Source organism: Ambystoma mexicanum, chromosome 10, assembly GCF_040938575.1.
Source record: "Ambystoma mexicanum isolate Mex_15411 chromosome 10, UKY_AmexF1_1, whole genome shotgun sequence".
In the NCBI taxonomy this organism is placed as follows: Eukaryota; Metazoa; Chordata; class Amphibia; order Caudata; family Ambystomatidae; genus Ambystoma; species Ambystoma mexicanum.
The window spans coordinates 136319947-136343867 of record NC_090932.1 but is presented as its reverse complement, the minus strand read 5'-3'; the positions used below and the strand labels follow the sequence as shown (position 1 = coordinate 136343867).

Sequence of the window (23921 nt, the reverse complement as noted above, 5' to 3'; positions counted from 1 at the left end):
ATAGAAACATCAGACTGTCTACATTGCGCTTAGTGCTTGCAACAGCCCACCAAAATCCATCATTGTTCCTCAAAAGAGATCCATTTGAACATTCTAAATATAATAAATGCATGTCGACATCATCTGCTATGTTTCGGTTCCCATGTGCATGCTTCATTTCTGGATAGTCAGCCGAATAATGAGCTCAACGATGCACAGTATCGGAGAAAGATTTCTTTAATTACAGCTTTCTCTTTGCATCTTTTTGACTCCTAACTAATTTTCTCAGCTGTGTTATGACAAGATACTTCCAGCGTGATGCTCTAATAGGATACTAAAATGCAAAATATGCCTTGGACCGTCGGTGGTTTTTGCGCCTCTCGTGTGCGTCACAAATAATTACCCTTGTGTGATTGACAGAATATCTGTGTTGTTTGATGAAAGTCACGCAACTTTTCAAAAAACATCAAGCGTTTTGGTAAGCCATTTTGTAATCCACCGACACGCTAAAGCTCTATAGGACCAACCATGTTTTATTTTTTCTTTATTCAACCTGAGCAGTTCAACATTCAAGCTTTGGCACATTTGTTTTAAGCATCTAAAGAGATACTTGTGTTATGTAGACAACAAAACTTTCCTGCCGAGAACCAGAACGAAACTGTTTAGTAGAAAAAGGTTTTCACGTACTTATCATTTCTCCAGGGCAGTTGCTTCTAAATGAAGATACTTAACTTTGGGATCCAGTGCACAGGTGTGCTCGGAAAATAGCATTTGGAATGTTTAGATTATTTGTAAAGTTGTGTTTTAGAAAATCGTTCCAATGTATAATTTTCCAGAGCTGCAACATTTTTCACAATGCTCTTTGAAGTCTTCTTTCTTTGGTTATATGTCTTTATCTAGGAAACTGATTCATTACAACTACAGAACAGTTATCAGTACATGTTGGCATTGATACACACTGGAGCAATAGCTCTAACTGAGTTAGACTAATAATGTCCATGTATGATCTATCCATGCACACATTAGAATGCATACATACCTGCAGAGGGTATCTTGCGTAGGAGCTTCCTCCTATCTGTGCTCTTTATTTAGCTGCTGGTAATCGTCTATTATAAATCCAATTTTTGTAGATTATGTACTTGTAATGGGAAACGTGTTCTCACAGATAAAAGTAAAATTAATCAGTACACAGATATGTTTAAAACCCATGCATATATATATAGGTATATATATATATCTCCCCCTTTCTCTCTCTTTTGCGCTCTCTCTCTTTCTCACTCTCTCTCTCTCTCTCTATATATATATATATATATATATATATATATATATATATTCACTGAAAAAACTTTGTTAATAGGAAACTTATGGTTAAGTTGCACTAATAAAAACCTATGAAATTCAATTCAATGAAAAACATTTCTGGGGTGTTATGGTTACAAGTAAAACCAAAAAAAACCTCAGATATTTGCCAGTTTTGGTAAGCTAAGCAACCATAACTTGCGCAACCACCAGGCACTGCTAAAACCAAAACCCAGGACATCAACAATGACATCACTGATAAAATTAATTTTGATGAAAACTCCCTACAAGGGGCTGTGTTTATAAGGTTGGCAAGTAGATGTCTGGGGTGATCGGGAGACCTATCACGAACAATCTATTCAAGAATGTACTCATCTAAACAAAACATTGTATTGGAGTGTTGTTGTTAATGCACAAACCTAATCAAACATAAACATAGCCAATGGCTGCAGCATGCACCATAGAAGTACAATATTTTTAATCTTGTAATTTTGGCTAGTAAAATAATGAATTCTAACTTATCAGAGTTTTGAGTAATGTTAAACATGTAATAAATAGCTAACACATCAAGATTTACTACACACTTGCGCTAGTACAACAAAATACATATTAAGACCCAGAATGCATACACAACAGAGGCACACACAGGGCAAACTGAAGTAAGGAAGAAAAAAACAGCATCATCAGAAAATATAATAACATTAAAGTTCAGCTTCATGTACACAAAATAATTGTGTGTTTGAGGCCTGCTTATTGCCCCATGAGCTGAGTGTAAGGAACTTGTAAGGAACTCTCCGCATTCCAGTTTCACGAGCTACGTTACTTGCTATGCGTGGCTCGTGGAACTGCAATGCAGGGTTCAAATATGTGACTGTTGGCGGAGCCTTGCAGAGGTGGGCCCGCTTTCATTAAAACTAATCACACGTATTACCAGAGTTTGTACTTCCTTTCACTGAGACAAACCCTAAGAAAAGCACTTTAGGAACATACAGCAAGGTTAACGTCTATATATGTATATATAGCACCTTTCGAATTATTATATTCTGACTGTCAGTGAACAAAACCACATGGCCTAGATTTGTCAGTGAACCAAACCAAGTGGCCCAGATATGTGATATCAACAGTGATGTCATCAATGACATTTGTGATGTCATCTTTGATGTTCTGGGTGTTAGTCTTATTAGTGCACGGTGGTGGCACTATACTGCAACACACCACTCTGCAGGGGGGAGCAGTTTCAAAGTGCTTTTGAGGTTGCAATCAAGGAGCATGAGAAACACTGCCCCTTACCTTAGTTTTTAACCACACCCAACATCTTCCCCTGTTCACCAGTACCCCTGTATCTGTGGTTGATACCCCTTCCCTCATCCCCCCCCCCACCTTACTTCCTGGCCTCTCCTGCAAAACCCCCCAAGAAATAATAAATCAAAAAACAAAACAGAAGGTTCCTTTTGGAGCCACATATCAGTTAAAAAATAGAACAAAAAAAATTCACTTTTAAATTCAATTTTTCAATAAAGTAGTTAGACGCAATAAGATTCTCCAACATTTCGATAAGCATTTTATACTATGATAATGGAAGTAATAGACAATTGTACAGTAGAGAAAATAGAAAGAAACACAGAAACAATTTTCTGTCACCAATACTTTTCTCTAGCATACAATAAGGACCATAATCCATGGACCTTCATGAGTATGCGCAATCTATGCAGTCCCCTTTCCAGGCCAGGCATCTTTGAAATACCCAGATTATACATGCACACCATCGCACAGGGCAGCCTTCTACCCTTTTTATGTTTATGTTTGTTACACTCCCTCATTGCCTGCTTTTGAACAGTCATACATCCATCCACTAATCACTTAAACAACTCTACATATAACCCTATCACCACATGAAACTTTCACACACCAACTGCCACTTAAGAATGTTCTAGAAATCATTTGCATCTGCATTTTCCTTGCTTACCCGAAACAATTGTGTACATTGCTGCTATAAATGCACATGTGTATGTTGAGGTAAGAGAAATGCATGAATGCAAAGGGGAGTATGGATTGCCAAGTGTTGATCAGAGCCCACAAGGAAAGTCGCAACAGATGCCAAGGTGAGCGGCCACTAGCTAACTGCTGGGGCATAGCAGTCCCAAAGGTAGGGTAGGCAGCTGCTAGGCGCTATAGCCGCAAGGGCAGTACTGAAAGGGGAGGGTTGTACCAGTGTCGACTAGATATAGGTCCTGGAACCTGTGAGGTTCATGAGGGACCAGGCCAGCAGTCTCAGTTGCAGTGGTATGAGATAGCAGGGAAGGTATTCAATAAAACAGGAAAAGGAAAGCAGAGTTTTAAAAAAAATTTCCGAAAACATAAGGAAGTCTAGCTAAAGTATGAGGAGCAGGAAATCTGTTCCAAACAGAGGCACCGGCCAAAGAGAGAGACATGCCTCCCGCTCTCTGTTTCAATAAGCGTTTGACAAGCAGAGAATTGAGTTACAGAACCGAAGGGCTTCAGCAGAGCATTATTTAGGGTGACAAAGTTGGAGATATTGAAGTCCCAGGCCCAGAAAGCCTTGTCAATGATGCAGAGGATCTTGAATTTCATCCTTGTAACCACAAGGAGCCAATGTACACCGGTTATGGCTGCAGCAATATGATCCCTGGGCTTGAGGCCAAAGATAAGTCTTCCAGACCTAATTTCGATTAGCTGAAGGGGCGTAGACAACAAAGGGATCTAGAGACATTCACCTTCCTGGGGAAGGTGAGGAACAGTAGAATGCCTATAAGGAGGTAAAGCTGAAAGTGGGCTTTCTTTACAAGATTCAAAATGTAACGACTAAAGGATAGAGAGAACTTAAAGATGACCCCACGGTTTTTGGCCTCACAGGATGGTGAAAGTCGACGGGCCAAATAGGGGGGGCAGAAGGTAGGTGAAAATCAGGGCACAAGTGTCACAATAAGTAAGATCTCAGTCTTACTGGCATTGAGACAGAGATTCTTAGCCGCAAATAAAGCCTTCATGGTTGTTAAACAATCAGGGATAATAAACGAGGAGAAGAAATTAGTTGAGGGATGTTTAAGGAAAGCTGTGTGCCATTAACATAACACTGTAAATAAGAAAAGAAGAAGAACATCGGTAAGCAAGAGGGATGAAATAGATATTGAAGACCACAATCATAGGATAGAACATTAGGGTACTCTGCAGGTAGACAGTGAGGTGGTGGATTACAAACAGCCCAGTTGCAGTTGGGAAGGGGGGGTTAGTGAGGAAAACAGGTCAACCAGTCCAGTGCCCACTCCATGATGCTAAAGGTATCATGTAACCATTTGATGAGGATACAATGGTTGACTGTGTGAATGGCGGAGGAGACCTCAAGGACCACTTTCCTCAATTGTAATACAATCATAAATACCATATGCACTTCAAATATCATTCCACCATATTGAAAATACTGTATACTCACCTACTATACCTATAATTGCTATACACATATTACTATAGTGTGTGTGGCCTATGACCATGCCCCCAAGAATCTGGCACTGCCCAACAACCACAATATAATTTAACCACATAACAAGAACGTGCAATACACCTTTAAATAACAAAACTCATCCAGAACCCACTGCCATCCAAATGATGTCAGCGGACACCAAAATTGACAGTGGACTTGGCGGCATCTGCAAACCCTTTTTTCACCCACACCGAGAGCTCCATGTTAACTTTATTCCACTATCCCACCCTTTCCAGTACCTCTTTCAGCCACCAAATAACCCCAAAACGTGTTTTCCAAACTGTTTGTTCACAGCATTGTCCACGGACTATGGCGGTGTCTGCGGAGTCAACGGCACCTGCTTGTCCTTTTTTCACCTATGAAAACAGCTCCATATCATTTTTATTCCACTCTACAACCCTTCCCAGACCCTCATTTAGCCACCAAATAACCTCAAATTTATTTTTCAAACTTGTTCCCCACTGTGCTATCCATTGATACCGGCGGCCATCCGCAGATCCAACATAGCGACCGTTTCAAAAATGCACCTTACACTTTTGCCCTTCCAATCATTGGGCGGGCACAAACCCCGAATCGGGAAGTGAGTCCGCAGACCGGATCCAGATATCACTAATTCTTGTTTACCTACTTTTGCCAATTTTTAGAAAAACTACTGGACAGATTTACACCAAATTTACGAAAGCACGCTTTTGGGACCAAGCCGCGGTTTGCGCTGTCGGCACAAGCAAATATTTGTTTACATTGTATCTATGAGGATGTCCACACATTTTTGGACCCCTTTATAGCTTTGCCCGCCATTGACAAAACTGGACCAAACATACCAAGGGGGCCATATACTGTTTTTTCAAGGTTTGGTGAAGATTCGTCCATGGGTAGCAGAGTTATAAGCCGCCTCAAAAGTGCTCTTTCTATGATTTGAGCAACTTAACCATAACTGCAGGCCCTGTAATTATGTAAACCACTGCACTTTTATTGCACACATAGTGCATCCACGTGGCTTTTCTTTTCCATTTCCTCTGTGATTTTACAATCTCATATTCAATTTTATTTTGGTAGGCTACTTTGTTAACAAATTAGTGCATAATGCGTATTGTTATTAGTTATCAACATGTACAGATGTGAACACCAGTATTGCCCACCTGTGCTGTCCACAATATTAGCAGGCTTATCAGAACAAGCAGACAGCCACCAGACATTGCTGACAACCTACCTCATAATGCGCCACCCGTTGAGATTCTGAGATCAGCTGGGCACTGCAGACTTTGCAATAAGTTTCGGTGAACAATTCCGGCTCAATATCGGATTTCATCTGGGCACCACAAAAAAAGAAAACACCAGAATGAATTCAATAAACAGACTGTGTTTTGCATGGATCCAGGAGACATCTTGCAGCTTTTAACTAGATGAAGCATCCCAAATTAAAACTTTTGTAGTTGCTAATACATTATTTGCAGAAATGAAGTCATGTGCTGCAGACTGGCAATAAGCGCAAGAGTTTTTCATGTAAACAGACTCAAAGAAGTGCAAGGTCTGATTGGAGATGTATTATTTTGATGACTATATAAACACACAACAAATGCTATGGCTGTGAAAAGAAGTGGAATGCCTCAGGTGAACTAGACGGTTGTCGATTTTCCAATCTGATTCACTTAAAAACATTTGATTGTTGTCTAAACTGGAGCAATTTACACACGTGAAAGTATTTATAAAAGTTGCATTGAATGATATGCTGGGGCTATCATTTGAACTCTTCTCAAAATTCTAATTTTTAAGCTCATTTACGCTTAATTTTGAAACTGGTTAAAATGAGCGCCTTGAATTTTATTTATTTATGTATTTATTTAATGTGATATAGTTTTATATACATTCAAAACTCTACACATACATTCATTCAAATAATTAATATTTACCAATCTAATGTCAAGAACAATTCCTATAAAACTTTATATACAACTTAATCCTTCAACAAATACCATCACAATTCATACATTCATTGAATCTATTTACAACGCCATAAGGAGAGATTCTAGTCGTAGTCACACTCAGTTCTGCTATATACTATACTCAGCTAACGGTCCAATTGTCCATTATCCTACTGTTACAGCCAACTATGGTACAGTAGGGATCAGGCTCAGCAGCGCTCTGGTGCTCATTATTTTAGCAGCATGATACCACATTCTAAAAAGGGCCAAATGCAGACTAGAATTTAGTGGGTTAATACATTGATGCCAAAACCGGATGTCTCTAATGTTACCAAACAATGTACACATTTCCTAAGGTTTTGGCTATGGGTATAACTCATTTTCGGGGTCCTTGAATTTTACAGACAATAATTTATCAGAATGTTTAGAATGTAAGCATGTAAAAAATAAGAGTGTGAACATGTGTATTGTGTTTATCTCTTAATATATATTTTAATATATATGTCTATATTCAGTGAAAAAACTTTTGTTGAATTGACTTTGAGGTGCCAATTTAATGCAACAGACCCCCTAAAATGAAGCAGAATTTGGAAGCTATGCCACCCCCACTGTGCAGCCCCCAAGCACACTGATGACATCACAAATGTCATCACTTAAGGCATCATGATGTAATCACTGGTACAACAGATCAAGCATCCAAGTTAGAGAAATGCAACATTTAAAATGTGTATTTCTGCATATAAGGGTAGATTCAAGTGCAAGCTTGATTGGAGTTTACATTTAAAAATACTGTCCATTTACAACCGTTGTATTCTTACACACCAGACTTATTCTATATTGAATGAGCAATTACCATGATGACATACACTGGTATCTCTCTGTTCTAAAAGCATCCCCCTGCGCAAAGAACAAATTTGGGTAGTACAATTATGACTGTTCAGCACAGGTTTCGAAATCATTGTATCTTCATATATCAGACTACTTACAGTATGATAAATGAAAAGGTAGGCATTGACCATGTCAAATGGCAAAGGTTACGGAAGGTGGTCTGCTATGTGCAACAATGTTAAAAGCAGTGTCATGTTGTGAGGACTAGAGTATCTAAATTACTGGACGGACGGAAGTTAGTCATTAGTGCTGAGGTTTGAAGCCAGCATTCCGCTACATGTTTTTGACTATGGCGCCCATGATCCCTCAACATTGCCTGTGGTATTGCACATGTGTCAACGCATGTAAGTCAGCTCTGCTGTGGAAAGGAATGTGTATTTGAGTCAGAAGGTCGATATTACCACGGAAGAAACCAAGAGGACCAAGCCAGTCTTTCAATCCCTTTTTGAGGGCTGGTAACCACCCTCACCCAGAGACAGACGCATAGCAGGCAGCTGTCCTGGGCCCAGGTAACAAAGGAGTACGCCCATTCAGGACGAATAATCTCACACCAGGGTGCTGTATGTCTAACAGTATTTTGTTGACAGTAGGAGGAAGGGGTGAGATTAGGATAGGATAGGCAGGAGTTATCTGGACACTGGAAGAAGCCTTCCACCTTCTCACTGTTTCCCTTTCTTGTCTCCTCCACTTCCTTTGGAGCAAAGCACTTTGGGTGAAAGATCTACTGGCCGAAGTCCACTCCAGCCAGGAGCAGGGATTGGTCATGTAAAGCAGGCTAGATCTAGACCAATCACATGAGGATTTATGCTCTTAAAAGAAGGAGCCTTTCACCCCTTCAACATAATTTCCTCAGTTCCTCAAGGGTCCCTTAAGGACGAAGAGACATTTTGAACATTCACATCTGGACTTCCTTTGGGACTGTGGCACTGTCCACAGCACTATGCCGGAGGTGAAGATGGAGCCGTGTAAGACAGAAGGGAGATGTGTCCCTACCCATTTCCAGGGAACACTGGTAGTGATCAGTGCTGTGGACCAGGACCAAGCATTCTGCATTGAATCTTTTGTACCAGAATAGCAAACCCTGAAATGGAGTATCCTGTCCTCAAGACCTTTGTGAAGGCTTCACAGCATCCAGAGGGCCAGACCACCTGAAGCACCATGATCGCCCACAACAAACCAATTACCCCATGTGGCCTGCATCTTGAACAATATGGAAGGCACTAGTGCTGGTGTCTGCTTTCCTCCAAACAGCTGAACTATTGTACTGCATGTATTCCAGCTCGACATTGCATCGTGTCCTAGCAAAGCATGTCATTTGTTAGCCCTGAAGCATTTGCTCAATGCCAGACCCCGAACCAGGGGTTAAAACTATGTCTTGAACCACAAGGCCTGAGAATGAGTCCCATAGGTATTCAAACTATTATAGGCACATGCTGTATCACTGCGATGAGTAAGCTGTGTCCTATAGTTATTTTTATGCTTATAAACACTTCTTGTGTCATGGGGTCGTGTATGTTGAGTGTGTCCCTGCTCACTGTGTCCCTCTCTGGGTCTCCTGCCTCTCATTTTACCTTTTTGCTCATGGGATAGCGTCACCGGCTCTCTCCTCAGGATGAGAACTCCTCTCGGCGTCGGAACGACCTCGGAGGTCACTCTGGTTCTTAATGGTTCTTTGGTGTGAATCTGCGTAGCCACAGCTTCAGCGGTCTTGGTGTCCTGTCTGAACTGAACAGTCCACCTTTCCCAGGTCACGCCACCGCTCACTTGCTCCACCTATCCTCTGGTTTATCTTCCCCTGTACAACACGGATCTCTGATTTACTGGTGCCCAGTTGGCACGTCCACCAGCCATGTCTTCATGAACTGGACTCTCCTGGTTCTCAGCAGATCCCAGCTCTTCCCAGATTTCGAACTTCCCAGGCTTCACTCCTCATCTTCAGTGCTTCTTCTATTTTTATATCTAAGCACTGGGTCCTCATCATCGTAAAATCTATGGGCCTGATTCACAAAGCATTATTCAATCGGCTTTCCCCATTGAAAAAGGCTTTTGCAAATCAGGCTCAAGGTTGTTTCTCTCTCTTTTATGAGTAATCTCTCTTACTCACCTGGGCTCATGTGATACAGTTGGATTAACTTTAGAGCCCGGAATAATCTGTATTACTCTCCCATCTCTCTCCTTTATCTCAGTGGTTTGTCAGACAGTTTTTCAATATGAATGTTAGGACTAACATTACAATAACAAACAGTAGTGTTTTCTGATTGACTTTATGGTTCAGCAGAGAAGGGTTTAGGGATTTCCTTAACTCAATGGGAGTCCCTATCCCCAGAAGGGGAGCCTCTCCCTGTGAGATCCTTCTGACCGTCACCCCATGGGAGAATGTGGCATAGCAGGCTCACCTCCTTACCCTGACAAGGAAAGACTTTCTTCTTGGGAGAAGTGATGAAACCCTGTGATTCGTCACACTTGTTAGGTCGCTATCCTCCTGTGTTCTAACCAGTATCCATTTTATGGTCGTATCTTACCACCCATCCCTGGAACTAAGATCAGAGTGCTACTAACTTCAGTCTGTCCCCTCTTCTCTGTTTTTGTATAGTAATCTATTTTCGTTCTACTTGTAGATGGTGTGTTTGATTAAAGTGTTTATATTTCTATAGAACCGTGATTGGACATTACCTATATTTTGGACTATGATACCGTGTTGTCTGGGCCACTAGTGTTTCACCTTCACACGTCTCTTGAGAGTCTAGCCTTCCCTTGGCCCGCGTTACCACAAAAGGCAAAGGAGGTATATCTCTTGATTGTCCCTTTTTTATCTTTATGATTGCTTTGTGTTTTGGTTTGTAGAAGTGTGAGGGCTGAGTGGGCCATTTCAACCCTACTCATCCTTGCATTCCTGCGAGGCAGAGTCAAATTCTTCACACACATCATGATGCAAAAAACATATCACAGAATTAACAAATGCACCATAAATCTGTATAATGATTTGCCTGGGTGGCAAGGAAGTACAGGTGAGCCTTAAAAGGAAAACGGGTCCCAATGTGCATGAGAACGCAAAATCTTAGTGTTTTACAAACACTACATTTGGAGACTAACAAACATGAGCATCATTTACAGGAGAATGAGAGTATTCTAATATTCACCATGATAATAACCAATATACCATCAATCACTTTACTGAAACTAGTGTATGAAGACATACAATTATATATTGCAAAAAAGGTAGCGGGCAACCCTTTCTAGAAATAACACGGCATGATAACCTGTTTGGTGTTTTTTTCCCTCAGAGTCTGCAGCCATCACTTTTTGCCCACCGTATTTTTCACTAAGGAGGAACAAGCATTTTCATATCAGTCATTGTCCCGCCCACAACGGCAGTCCAGCACTGAAATGCCAGGCAAACATCCTTTGAACAAGAGTACCAACAGCAACTGTGTTTCAGCCTTGTTGGGCCTCACCAGTAGGGACGTCATTTAGGGGTCACCAGAGGTCGCAACTGCGACCTCAGTGGTCTCCTTGCGACCTCTGCAAAAAGAAAATAAAAAAAAACAATGTTCTTTTTTTTGTTTGTAATGCATGCTCCTGGGCTGTAGCCAGCACCATGTGGCTCTTTACCTCTAGAGTGGCTGGCTTTCTTGTTCAGGCACCTCAAAAAAAAGAAGAAAAATAAAAACAGGAGTGCCACAAGTCTAACACTTTCAGCACTGACTTTACATAAGAAAGAATAGGACTACCAAAAGTGCCTTTCTGGAATTCTATAAAATAATTGCTAGAGTCATTAAAGGTTTATTTCGGGCACACTTCAGGGGGTGAGTCACTGATTTAGCCTTTTCTTAAACGCCTCAATTTAGCCTTTCATCCTTTTGAGGCCGATATATGAGTACCAACACAGGTTGGGTGATATTGGGTGTATATTTTTTCTATATAAAGAGTGCTATATAATAACACATCATTATCATTTGGTCATGCTTGCATTCACAGTAATTTGGTAATATGGGCCTTAACACACTGATCTTAACGATACATATGGTGATGCATTCTTGTATGAAATGTACATCACATTATAGTGATATTGTAACCATATTTTTCGTAGTGTACAGTGCTATGAGATGCCACTTTCTGTTTTGTCAACAGGTGAAAGGTTGTGTTCCATCGCTTCCCCCGATATCACTTTGGGGTGGTGTTAAATGTCAAATGACATCACTTCCTGTGGTGTCATCAGGGGTCAAGGGTCATGGGATGTCACTTCCGCTACCCCAAACCACACCAACCCCAAAATACTTGCAAAAGTACAAAAAAGATAGCAATTATATGACCAATATATCAATGAGTAGAAATGTAATCATCCAAATGGATACTTTTAAAAGGGGTATGATAAAAACACAGTCACGTTTGCGACTGGTCAACGTGGCGCAGTATAAAGCTCCACGCCTCTTCAGCCATATCCAATGAGCTTTGAGCCACAGATTGAAAACGTAACCCAATGAGTATACTGTTGTCTTTTTCAAGTACATTGAGAATGTCTTCGCGTTACTTTGGTTTGTATGACGCAGGTGGGCAGTTTAACATACACACATTTAACACTCTACAGCCCTTCTTTTGCTCATAATGTCAAAGTTGTATTTCCTGTAGGTTTATGTATTCAATTGGTTTAATATTATAGCTGACGTGAAATGTGCAGTGGTGTTAGGTCGGTTTATATGTTTAAATGCAGATGTCGCCTCACATTCACCTGCTGCATGGAATTGTATTTTGCGCCCCCATAAATCATGGAGCAGGGAGCCTGTGATCCCGAGAGCAGCGCTTCAGAAATGCCTCGCAGAGCTGCCTAGGTGCAGTCAGGCAGAAGGTGTTGGACTTGACAAAGCAATCTCTTTCTTTCCGCCTGTCTAAATCAGCGGGTCCTGTTCAGCTGCGCTTCTCCGAGGTATTCCTTGAACTTGAAAAGAGTGGACACGCACAGGCAATTGCAGAGTCGTGCATTTCAGCACAAACGAGGTTTCCTAAGTTTAAGCTGTGGCTGGATATTTTCGGGGAAAATCAATATCAATATAAAGTCAGTTGCTTCTATGAATTAAAGTTTTTGGACTAGTGAATGCTGTCATCAATTAAAGGGACTACTGCTTGTTGAGAGCATAACTATGTATGCGTTGTTCACAGCACAGTTTTACCAAGTTATTCATAAACAACTGTTTGCAATGGAACCAGGTGAAATTGAGCATTGGCAAAGCCACCAATATGGTTGTCTGCATTTGATTTGTCTAGGCATTTGTAAGGCATTGCTATCGTATACCAGGGGACTCACACCATTTGCCAGCAGTTGCCACCTTATGGCCAGCTAGTACCATCATTTACTGTGCAATGCAATAGTATGTCCAGGTGCCCACAGCATAATGCATCCTATGGTAGGTATTGCTATGTTCTACCTGGCATTGCTATCATGTGCTCATGTATTAACAACAATGGCAGACATTACTAGTCAAAGCTAGGTTCTCTCAGCATTGCAATCAGAATGGCCAAGTAAGTGTTCAGGTGCATAACGGTGACAGTGTGTTCTTGATGTTGTAGTGGCTTTTTAACCATTTTACACAAGGGGGGAAGTAGTTTCCCTGTTATGGCAGCACAAGCCTGGAACACCTTACCTCATTCATTGAGAGTCAACCAACCTTTCTTCATTTTCAGGCGCAACATCATAAAGTGGCTTGTTACCAACGACACAACTCCATAGAGCTAATCCTGTACATATGAAAATACCTGACTTCCTGGCAATGTTCTGTAACCTCTATCTGGCTACCTATTTATTCTCTGCTGCACCTGTACTTTATGTATATATTTCTTCAACTATCTTGTATGACTCACTGTACCCTTTGTATTTTCGTATCTACTGTAACTAAGCTGAAACTATACTTGTAACCTCTTTGTGAAAGGTGGCCAGATACCTTTGGGTTGGGTGCACCATACAAATAAACAAATAAATAAACAAACAAACAAACAAGTATATTACTCAGTTTCTCATTAATATGTCCAATTGATACACCAGCACAAACATGTACAGTCTGCATGCGTGACAACAAAAGGAGTGTCACCTCTATTACATTGTGCAACCACAACATAAAACTGTAGAAGAACAAATCTACCAGACCAATGTCAGTGTAAAGAGGCAATGAACAAAATAAAGCAGCACAATAAAGTCATTAGCCTAACATATTTTTGTGCAAAAGAGGTTTTATGTTATGTAATTCAGAAACAAAACGGCCTAATTCCGAAACAGATGCCGCTTTGTTTATTGCTAACTTCAGAATTAAAGGGTGCTTCTTGGTGGATGGTATTAAGCACAGTATATAGATGAAGACAACAATCAACCAACCAACAAAGGTGATCCTGTGGAAGTGAAAGCATGTTTGTTGCGGGGCTATTGCTTGAAAATATCGGAAAAAGAAAATGTGTGTTTACTGCACATTCGGCAATGACAAATTATTCGGCGCATAACCATAAAAGCGTTATACAATTAAATTGCTGTTCAAAATAGCACACTAACAGAGCTTCAAAAATGCTATTTTAAAACTGGTTAGAGTTAATTAAGCAGTTGATAAAAATATTAAAAGTTGACAGAGATAAAAAAAATAGAAAACATCACAATCCAGGGTTAAACAGAATAAAAACACGGAGCGAGAACCCGCAGCCTTGAAATTCCAGCATAAGACATACATGAACTATTTAACATTCTTCTTCCTTAACAACCACGCCCTGTGGCATTATCAAAAACCACGTGAGAGAATTGACACTGAAATAGGAAAATCATGGCTGGATTTATAGAATGGATCCCAGTTTCCCTTATGATCGGTCTTAAATGTATGCATCCTAAGCTCGAGAGTCTATGACAAATCAAGATCAGATATATGAGAGTTTCTTGTGCTAACCCACACAATGAGTATCGGATGGATAGCTGTGCCATAATTGTGTGAAGGAAGCAAACGGCATAATTCCTAGTCTGAAACGACTATAGAATGATCTCTCAAAGGAAGACAAAGTAGTATCTACATAAGATTTAAAACCAAGATCATTATTGTTCATAAGATAGTTGGTACAAAGTTTACCTTTAGCAGCATCTATTACAACTTGTTTGCGTGCACTCAGTTTTGCACTCGTTTTTAATTTACTCAAAGCTGCACTACAGTTGACCCTTTTGTTAACCCACTGCTCACTCATATCTAGGTCACAAAGGGTATTTTTGATATGGGTAAACCATTTGAGACTTTTCCCACTGTCTAGGGACATCAGATGCAACATTGCATCTCAACACTTCACCAAACCATGTTGGTTCTAAATTCTGACCCCAAAAAAGATAGGTCTAACCCTATTCTGAGTAGGGATGGTGTCAAGCTCCAAATGAATCACAGTCGTAGGGGCACTCAGAAGAAGCAGCAGCAGTTGCTTCAAGCACTTACTCTCTATGGTATTCAGTTGACCCACATTACCATACCCCCAGAGTTCCGACTCATACAGTACAGCTGGGAGAACCTGGTTATTTCCCTTCCCGATCCCCTTGAACGGTATTATGGTTTTCTTTTCTGGGTTTCAGGGGTGTTCCCTTCTTTAATTACATGGAAGGTGGGCGACAATTAAGATAAAACAAACAAAAAAGGACCCTGCAATGGAAGTTCCAATCCACTTTTGGGATAGGGATCTGACGACGCAGAGAGAGGGCGGAGATTGGAGAAAGAAACGATGGTAAGTGCAGGGGCAAAAGTATGCAGGGGTAAAGGGGTAGCACATAAGGGGGATGCAGGGAATAGTGATCTATGTGATTACTAGGCACCTCCATTTTCGGATTCGACACTTTTTTATGCGAAAATACAGGGAGCACAATGATCACATCGATCCTTGTTGGGCCTGTGCAAAATATGTACATGGTAGCTATACACATTTACTTTCAATTTCATTCCATCAGAAACACCGTTATAAAAAAGGTGTTTTTGTCCCATGGACAATGGTATCTGATTAATTTTATCTGGCACTTCAATTCAAGCAGTGGGCATCAGAGCACTGTAACAACCTCAATCTCAAATTTCATGCCTGTGATACGTAGGTTTCACAAATGTCCAGCAAGGTTGTGCCCTAAGCCAATATGTCATCTTGATAGCTTTCTGAGAGGCAATAACCCACAGCCAACATAAACAATATGCAATAAAAATACATCATTATTTAATGCATATTTGTGGTGTGTTGTTCATGCTAATCATTTAAGATAAAGATTTTTATTTAGTAGTCATGATCCTTACACAAATATCAGGTACTATGTAACCATGTTTTAGGTGCCATTTATGTGTATATAACTTCTTGGGCCTAAATTACAAAAATATTTAGCATAGCACAAAAGGACTTTCCTTTTCGGATTCATGGATCAGACTTTGTCGTGGTCATCGATAGTGTGCGCTGTGCTGGTGCACTTTGCGTGACAGAGACCGCAACGCATAGGAAGGGTCCGCGCAACCGACTTAATTGAGGGTGGAACATGCAAAATCCCCATTTAAGTCAAAGAATTACCAAGAAAATGGCCCTGGGGAAGGAGACACTGTACAAACACGCCCTGTCAAGCGCTAAGAAAATCCTATTCACGGAATTGTCTGGAGTCCAAAGGAGAATGCACAACCCGCGATTTTACCACCACTCCTTACATGTCACAAAGCAAAATGAGAGTGCATGCATAAATGCTCAATGCAACCCCATTGAACATAGGACTTCCACAATGCCAGACCCTGCATTGCTAGCACTGATTCCTATTACATGGAAGGATGAGGAGGGGCATAATCGCCCATCCATGAACTACATTATTTGGGATGCCAGATGAGGAGGTGTATGGAAGATACAGATTCCCTCCCCTTGTCATCCTAGACAAGGTAATGGAGATGGGAGAATGGCCTTGTATCACCTACCATGTGTCCGCAGGCTGTGACACCCCTGGTGAAAGAAAAATTAGCCTTACACTTCCTGGCTAATGGATCATTCCAGCACACCACAATGATTGTCTGTGGAATATCACAGCCCACACAATCCCGGTGTCTCCACCAGGTATTGCGCAGCATGCTGGCATGTATACATCAGCACATATACTTGCCACACACACTTCAGGCAAGGCAGAGTGTGTGTCAGGAATTCTACACAGTTGCACAATTTCCACAGGTCCTGGGAGCCATCGACTGCATACATGTTGCACTGCAGCCTCCCCGAGAGACAGAGCGCATATATCGCAACAGGAAAAATTGGCATTCCATCAATGCACAGGTGATCTGTGATGCCAAGGGACACATCATGCATGTCAATGCCAACTACCCAGCATGCATGCATGACAGCTATATCTAACACCATTCACCCATATACCAAACCCTTGCAAAAGGAACCTTTGGAAACAACAGGTTTCTGTGTGTGCATGAACTATCACACACACGCAAGGAACACAAGAAATGACAATAAATGTAAACAATAACCATTTCCTTTTTGCATCAGACAGCGCCTACCCGTTGACACCCTTCCTGTTGACACCCATCTGGAATCCAGCCACACCAGGTGAGGCAAACAATAACATAGCACACATAGCTACTAGGGTCATAGTGGAGCGCACCTTCAGAGTCTTCAAGCCATGCTTCCGTTTCCCTTGACCACTCAGGTGGTGTATTGCTATTTGCACCCCCTGTAGTATGCAAGATCTTCCTGGCATGTTGTGTCCTGCACAATATTGCCACATATTGTGGCATAGCAGTAGAGCTACCACCCTAATCCACAGACACCACCCATTCCCTTAGTAGGCCAAAGGGCACAGGGACAGGGCACAGGCATTCAGGTTGCACAAACATACTTCACCTGAATTGGAAACCTTCGGGCACATCCCTGATGCCCCCCAATGATGTAACCAGGCCAATCCTGCTTGATCATAACAACACCCTGAGAATGTGCATCTGTCAGAGTCAAGCTGTGTGCGACCCATAACAAGAAAACTGCAGTGCAACTCCATCAACATCCATTACATCAAGAGCACAAACTATCAATAAAGTCATAGCAAGTGGAAAAAAATATCCTTGTCACAGGCACAACATCACAATACTATATGCTCCCCTGAGTGGCATACACTGATTGCAAGAAAAGGCTGATCTGATCGTCATCTTCATGATGTCTCCATCCGCACCATTGCTGCTAGACATGCTCACTCTACTCAACACAGTTAAAACATCATATAGCGTAAAGCCATCCTGAGGCACAGTATTACGATACCATGTGCTCTCCTGAGTGGCATTCACCAAGTGCAAGAAAGGGCTCACCTGACTTCCATCTTCATGATGTTTCCATCTGCACCATTTCTGCTGGACCTGCTCACCTCCACACACCACTGCCATGTGTGTAATACTGCATTGGGGTAAATCAACAGCTGCCCACCCACAACCTCCACATGCATGTCTCTGATACCCTCAACATGTTCCTGTCTAACCATGAAGATGCACTGCAGGAATACAAGAAAGTTACCTACCCAACCACAGGATACACAAACATCAATTAAAAGGTAAGGTAACACAACCCCTCCCTAGAAATTACTTGAACATATCAATGTGAACACATCAGAAACATGACACATGAGAAGGACATATCGGGATCTGACACCTGCACCTCACCAGCAATACACTGCACACATTACCTACATGTATACAAGACAACTGGATCATCCATCTATGTGGAATGAGACAGTCAGGTGTTTTGCATGCCCATGCAACATGGACAGGCGTGGTTCGGGAACCAAAAGAGTCCATGGAAATGATACACAAAATGACCGAATATCACACTTCAACTACAAGGTCAACCTGATTCCCATGGAAAAATTTGTAAACATCATGCATATGATGCCCAGGGTGCATATCTCTGCTCCCACTGCCTTTGATGCCTCCAAACCTCACCATCTGCTGCTGACTGGCAGAGTGTGACTGGTTGTTGACAGCTGGCACTGCCTTGGAGTGTTTGGTACACCATCATAGCCTGTTCTCCAGTGGCACACCTGTAAGGGTCTGTAATGAACACATCTGCCATGTTGGGATTTCCACACCTCAGTACCACCACCAAAGCTCCACAGCAGGTGTCGCCAGGGACCAGCTTCACCGCACCAGCCTCAATGGGAGCCATGTCTTTTATATCAAGCAGCATCGCCAATGTAAGGCTGAGGGCCATCAAATTCACTGCTTCAGAAGTTGGCATCCTGGGTGAGCAGGTCCGGGCCCATTAAGGTGCCCCTTTCAATGCTCAGCAGCAGCTTGGGATTTGTGGGCATCAGAAGATCTGGTTGGACATCAAAGCTGCCATCAACTTGGAGGGGGTGGCAGTCAGTACAATGGAACACCCAACAAAGCGATGGGACAACCTCAGGATCCGAAGCCTGTCAAAGTCAGGTGGTCTCAATGCAGGTTCTTCCGTAGAGGTGCAGACCACCATGGGGTGTCACCCCTTCACCTCCTGGTCCTGGAGGGTGTTAACCCAGCCATCCACGCCCAGGTCCTAGACCTGCAGACATACATCCAAGCTGCTTATGAGTACTGTGATGATTCACAGAATCTTGTCACTTCTCCCTGTGGGGGAGCCCTTCCCTGTGAGGCTATGGAGGTGAGGGTGCTACCCAATAGTCCCCTTAGTGTTGGTGGAAAGCAGGATCTCACAGGGAGAGACTCTCCTCATGGGGATAAGGCCTACCCTTCTTTGAAGGAACTTCCTAACCCTTTTAAAAATCCCTAAGGTTTGCAAAGAATGCAACTGAAAGTACTACTGTGTGTTCCTGTAACATCCCTCCCTTTCCTTCCTTGAAATTTGACACCACTGAGACGAGGAAGAAAAAGAATGATGGCACACCTTTTTCCTAGAGTAATGGGAAGAAGTGGCCAAGAGCAGGCATGAAGAGTACATCATGGAAACAACAAAAAGACCATGACACTGCGCTGGAGTGGGCGCAGCTAGGAGATAAAAAAAACTGAGAAAGAACTGAAGGAAGGGGGATGGAACAGTGGGAACAGCAGGATAATCCTATGAGCATGCAGGGAGCAGACACTGCCGGGGAAGCAGAGATGGTGGCGTAACCAATGGGAGGTGGACTGTTCGGTCCAAAAATGATGCAGAGACCACAAGCCCTAGGCCTTCAGATAGCCACACAGTCAAACCAGAAGGAAGTGACATGGTAACAGCAAGCTGACCGTGACCCCGGGAAGAACCAGACATGCGTTCCCAAGACAAGCAAGGTAACAGGAACTGTGGGAAGCCCGAGCAGACCAAAGAGTGGAATTGCATCAGGAGTAATCTCCCTTGTCACATTAATTACCAAAAGAGACAGAGTGGAAGTTGCATCAGATGTAATCTCTCTTGTCACAGTAATTAGCAAAGAGACACAGACGGTGTAAGTTGCATGGCAAGTCATCTCCCTCATCGCAGTAGTGCTACGCATAGAACCAAGAGTCAAGAAAGCCTCAGGAGTAATCCCTCTCATCACAGTAGTGAACCCAGAGAACCAAGAGTAAAGATGAAGTCAAGGCAGCAGTTGCAAGGTTAAATACTGGGAAATCCCCTGGCCCTGATGGTCTGCCAATAGAGTTTTACAAAATACTCCCTAATTCAGCACTAAATTATTGTTAAGAATGTTTACTAGTGAGCTATCCAAAGGATTGTTGCGAAGTTCTACGAGGCATGCTATTATTTCAGTACTGCTAAAGAAGGGTAAGGATGAAAATCTAGCATCAACGTATAGGCCAATCAGTTTAATTAATGTGGATAATAACATTCTGGCCAAAGTTTTAGCGATGAGATTGGAGTCAATACTACCGGAATTTATACACCAGGATCCGTCAGGGTTTTTAAGGGGAAGGGAAAACTTCAAGTAATATCAGGAAAGTACTGCACACCATATCTAAAGCGACAGATTGTCAGGAGGACTCAGCAGTCCTCTCACTGGATGCTGAAAAAGCCTTCGATAGGGTTAATTGGGATTTTCTATTTCAGATATGGAGAAAATGGCATTTGGCATCCAGTTTAGGTCCTGGATTAAATGGCTTTATACTTGTCCGACTGCAGATGCCAATACGAACGGACAAAGGTCAGAGCCTTTCAATTTAGAACGGGGCACACGACAAGGGTGCCCACTTTCAACGTTATTATTTGTCATTGTGTTTCAACCATTCGCCATAGCTTTACAATCAAACATAGAAATACAAGGCGTGAGTTGTTGGGGTTTACAGCAAAAGGTTTGGCTATATGCAGATGATCTGCTCCTTACGTTAAGTAATCTAAAACAATCCCTTCCAAAATTGATGAGTGTCTTGTCAGCTTTCAATTGGTGTTCATGTTATAAAATAAACTGGACCAAATCAGAGGTTTTACCCCTGGCACATATTTACGACAAAAATGTAATAGCACATTTGGGGTTTAAATGGTGTGATGAAAGGCTCTTATACCTTGGGATATGGATAACACCTGTGATTGAGGATTTCATTAAGGAGAATATGAGTATTGTCTGTTCTACATTTAAATCAGACAGATAGGTGGAGGCAACACATCAAGTCACTACCTAATGATAGCGTTGAGACGCGCGGGGCCGCGGTGGCATGGCCAATTTATAGGACGTGCCGTGTGCGACGTGAAAGCTGGTGTGAGGCAAGTCGTTTGTTGCGGCCATGTTGGGAGTAACAAGGAATACATGCCCCGGCACAATAAGGATCCAGGAGGTCCAGAAGGGACAAGTTCTATGGGTCATGACAGCATGCCTCCTCCGATGACCTGTTCCACCAGGTTTGCCCGGGTGTATGAGATGGAATCTTCTAAGCAGTCGAGGGGTATTTAAGTTAGAAACTGGTTCCCAGGTTCTCTCGCTAGGAGGGTATCCTTTCCATTCAACCAGGTTTTGAAGTCGACCCCTTTTATACCTGGAATCGCATATTCGGGACACTTCATATTCTAGCTGATCATTCACAACAACAGGACTGGGTCTGCAGGATTTTCGGGAGGATTGGAAGTAAGGTTTCAATAGGGAGGTGTGAAAGACTGGGTATATTTTCTTCCAGGAATCGGGTAGCCTGAGTCGGAATGAGACAGGAATGACGACTTCCTTTATGGAAAATGGTCCATAGTACCGAGGAGCCAATTTGTTTGTCCGTAGATGTCGGGGTAATAGTTTCGAGGACAACCAGACTTGATCACCAACAGAATAAGAGGGCGCTGGTCTTCTCTTGGAATTCCGCATAGAGCTTGGTGCATGTTTGGGCCTCTTTCAATTGTTCCTTGGCCTACTTGTGAATGTTGATGAGAGTCTGTATCCAAGAGTCGAGAGTAGGTACTGGAGTGGGATGAGGAAGAACAGAAGGTAATACGGACGGGTGAAAACCTTGACTGCAATAGAAAGGGCTAACCTTGAGTGCTGAGTGGTTGGAATTGTTGTAGGCAATCTCGACCAGGGGTATGAGGAGAGACCAGTCATCCTGAACCTTGGTGGCAAAACAAGATATTGCTCCAGAGTTTGATTTACATGTTCCGTGGCTCCATTGGTTTGTGGGTGATAACCTGATGAGAGAACACGTTGGATCCCTAGAATACGACAGAGATGTTTCCAGAATTGTGAGACATATTGAGGTCCTTGGTCCGATATGATCTTCGAAGGAAGTCCATGGAGACGGAAAATATGTTCCAGGAAGATTCCAGCAAGTTCTGATGAGGATGGTAGTTTATACAAAGGTGTGAAATGAGCCATATGGGTGAACAAGTCTATGGTTACCATGATGGTCGTGTACCCTCGGGAAGGTGGTAACTCCACAATGAAGTCTGTAGCAATAAACTTCCATGGTCTTGTTGGCAGCGATGGCTGCAGTAGAAGACCCGCCGGTCTCTTGTTATCATGTTTGTTTTGACTGCACACAGTACAAGCCTTGATGTACTGTTGTACGTCGGTCTTCATTTGAGGCCACCAAAACTGTCTTTGTATAAGACGGAGGGTGTTAGTTATACCACGATGACCGGAGTGAGGGGTATCATGGAAAAGGTTTATCACCTTGTGTTGTAATTTTTGCGTAGGAATGACCAGTGAATTGTCCTTGAATAGATATTCTTCCTTGACTCTTAGATTCCATGGATTATTCCTTGAAATTTCCTTCCAGAGGTCAGAGGACTGGGTTTGCACTCAGATTTCTTCCAGGAGGTTGATTGCTTGAGCTACAAAGATAGTTTGGGCCAACATCTTTGGATAGGCCTTGTCCTCAGTGGCTGCGTAGTCTGGATGTCGAGATAAGGCACCAGCAATCATGTTTTGTGATCCAGGAACGTGAGTGATTTGGAACTGGTATTGGGCAAAGAAGTAGGCCCAACGGGCCTGACAACTGTTCCTGCACTCCAATGACTGTAGGATTTGTCGATTCCGATGATCTGTGCGGACCTGGACTGGATATTTAGCACCCAGAAGTAGGTGTCGCCATTCAGTGAAGGCTTGGCGGATGGCCAAGAGTTCCTTTTCCAGGACGGAATAGTGAGTCTCACTGGGGGTCAGGGTTCATGAAAGGTAAGCAATAGGGTGTTCCAATCCATCCTCAAGTTCCTGTTTCAAAACCGCCCCTATGGCGTAGTTAGAGGCATCCGTTTCCACTAGAAATGGGCGATTTGTGTCGGACTGGGTAAGGATGTGGGCTTGTGTGAACTCTGTCTTCAATCGTTGGAATGCTTTATCTGTGATATAGACCAGATAAAGGGGGTGTCGTTCTTCAATAGAGCTACGATCGGCTGAACAATCTCGGAAAAGGTAGAAATAAACTTCCGGTAGAAGTTGGCGAGCCCCAGAAAGGATTGCACCTGTTTCACAGAAGTGGGAGTGGGCCAAGCCAGTATGGCCTTTACCTTCGAAGGGTCCATGCCAATTCTTTCTGGGCTAAGGATGAATCCTAGGTAGTGAACATAAGTAACGTGGATCAAGCATTTTTCGGTTTTGGCTAACAGTTTGTTTTCACGAAGTCGTTGTAGTACTGCCTTTACGTGTTCTTCATGTTTTAGAGGATCTTTGGAAAAAAATCAATATGTCATCCAGATAGACAATGACAAAGAGGAATAACATATCAGAGAACACCCTGTCCATAAAACGCTGAAAGACTGCGGGAGCATTGGCTAGTCCAAAAGGCATGACTAGGTATTCAAAGTGACCAAAGGGTGTTCTAAAGGCTGTCTTCCATTCGTCCCCTTACCGGATTCGAATTAAATGGTAGGCACCCCGGAGATCCAGCTTTGTGAAAATTACGGCTCCTCTCACAGCTTCCAGGATATCCGGAATTAGGCGCAGTGGGTAT

The 23921-nt window shown here is 42.5% G+C and overlaps 1 protein-coding gene across 4 annotated transcripts in view; it reads right to left on the bottom strand.

Annotated features, from left to right (window-relative positions):
• Positions 1-23921, bottom strand: part of ZMAT4 (zinc finger matrin-type 4) — a 2593958-nt gene that overhangs the window by 1743917 nt on the left and 826120 nt on the right. For all 4 annotated transcript variants that reach the window (XM_069617629.1, XM_069617626.1, XM_069617628.1 and 1 more), the window contains one exon: positions 5988-6086. In XM_069617629.1, coding sequence (XP_069473730.1) covers positions 5988-6086 — 99 coding nt within the window. The remainder of the gene's footprint in view (positions 1-5987; positions 6087-23921) is intronic.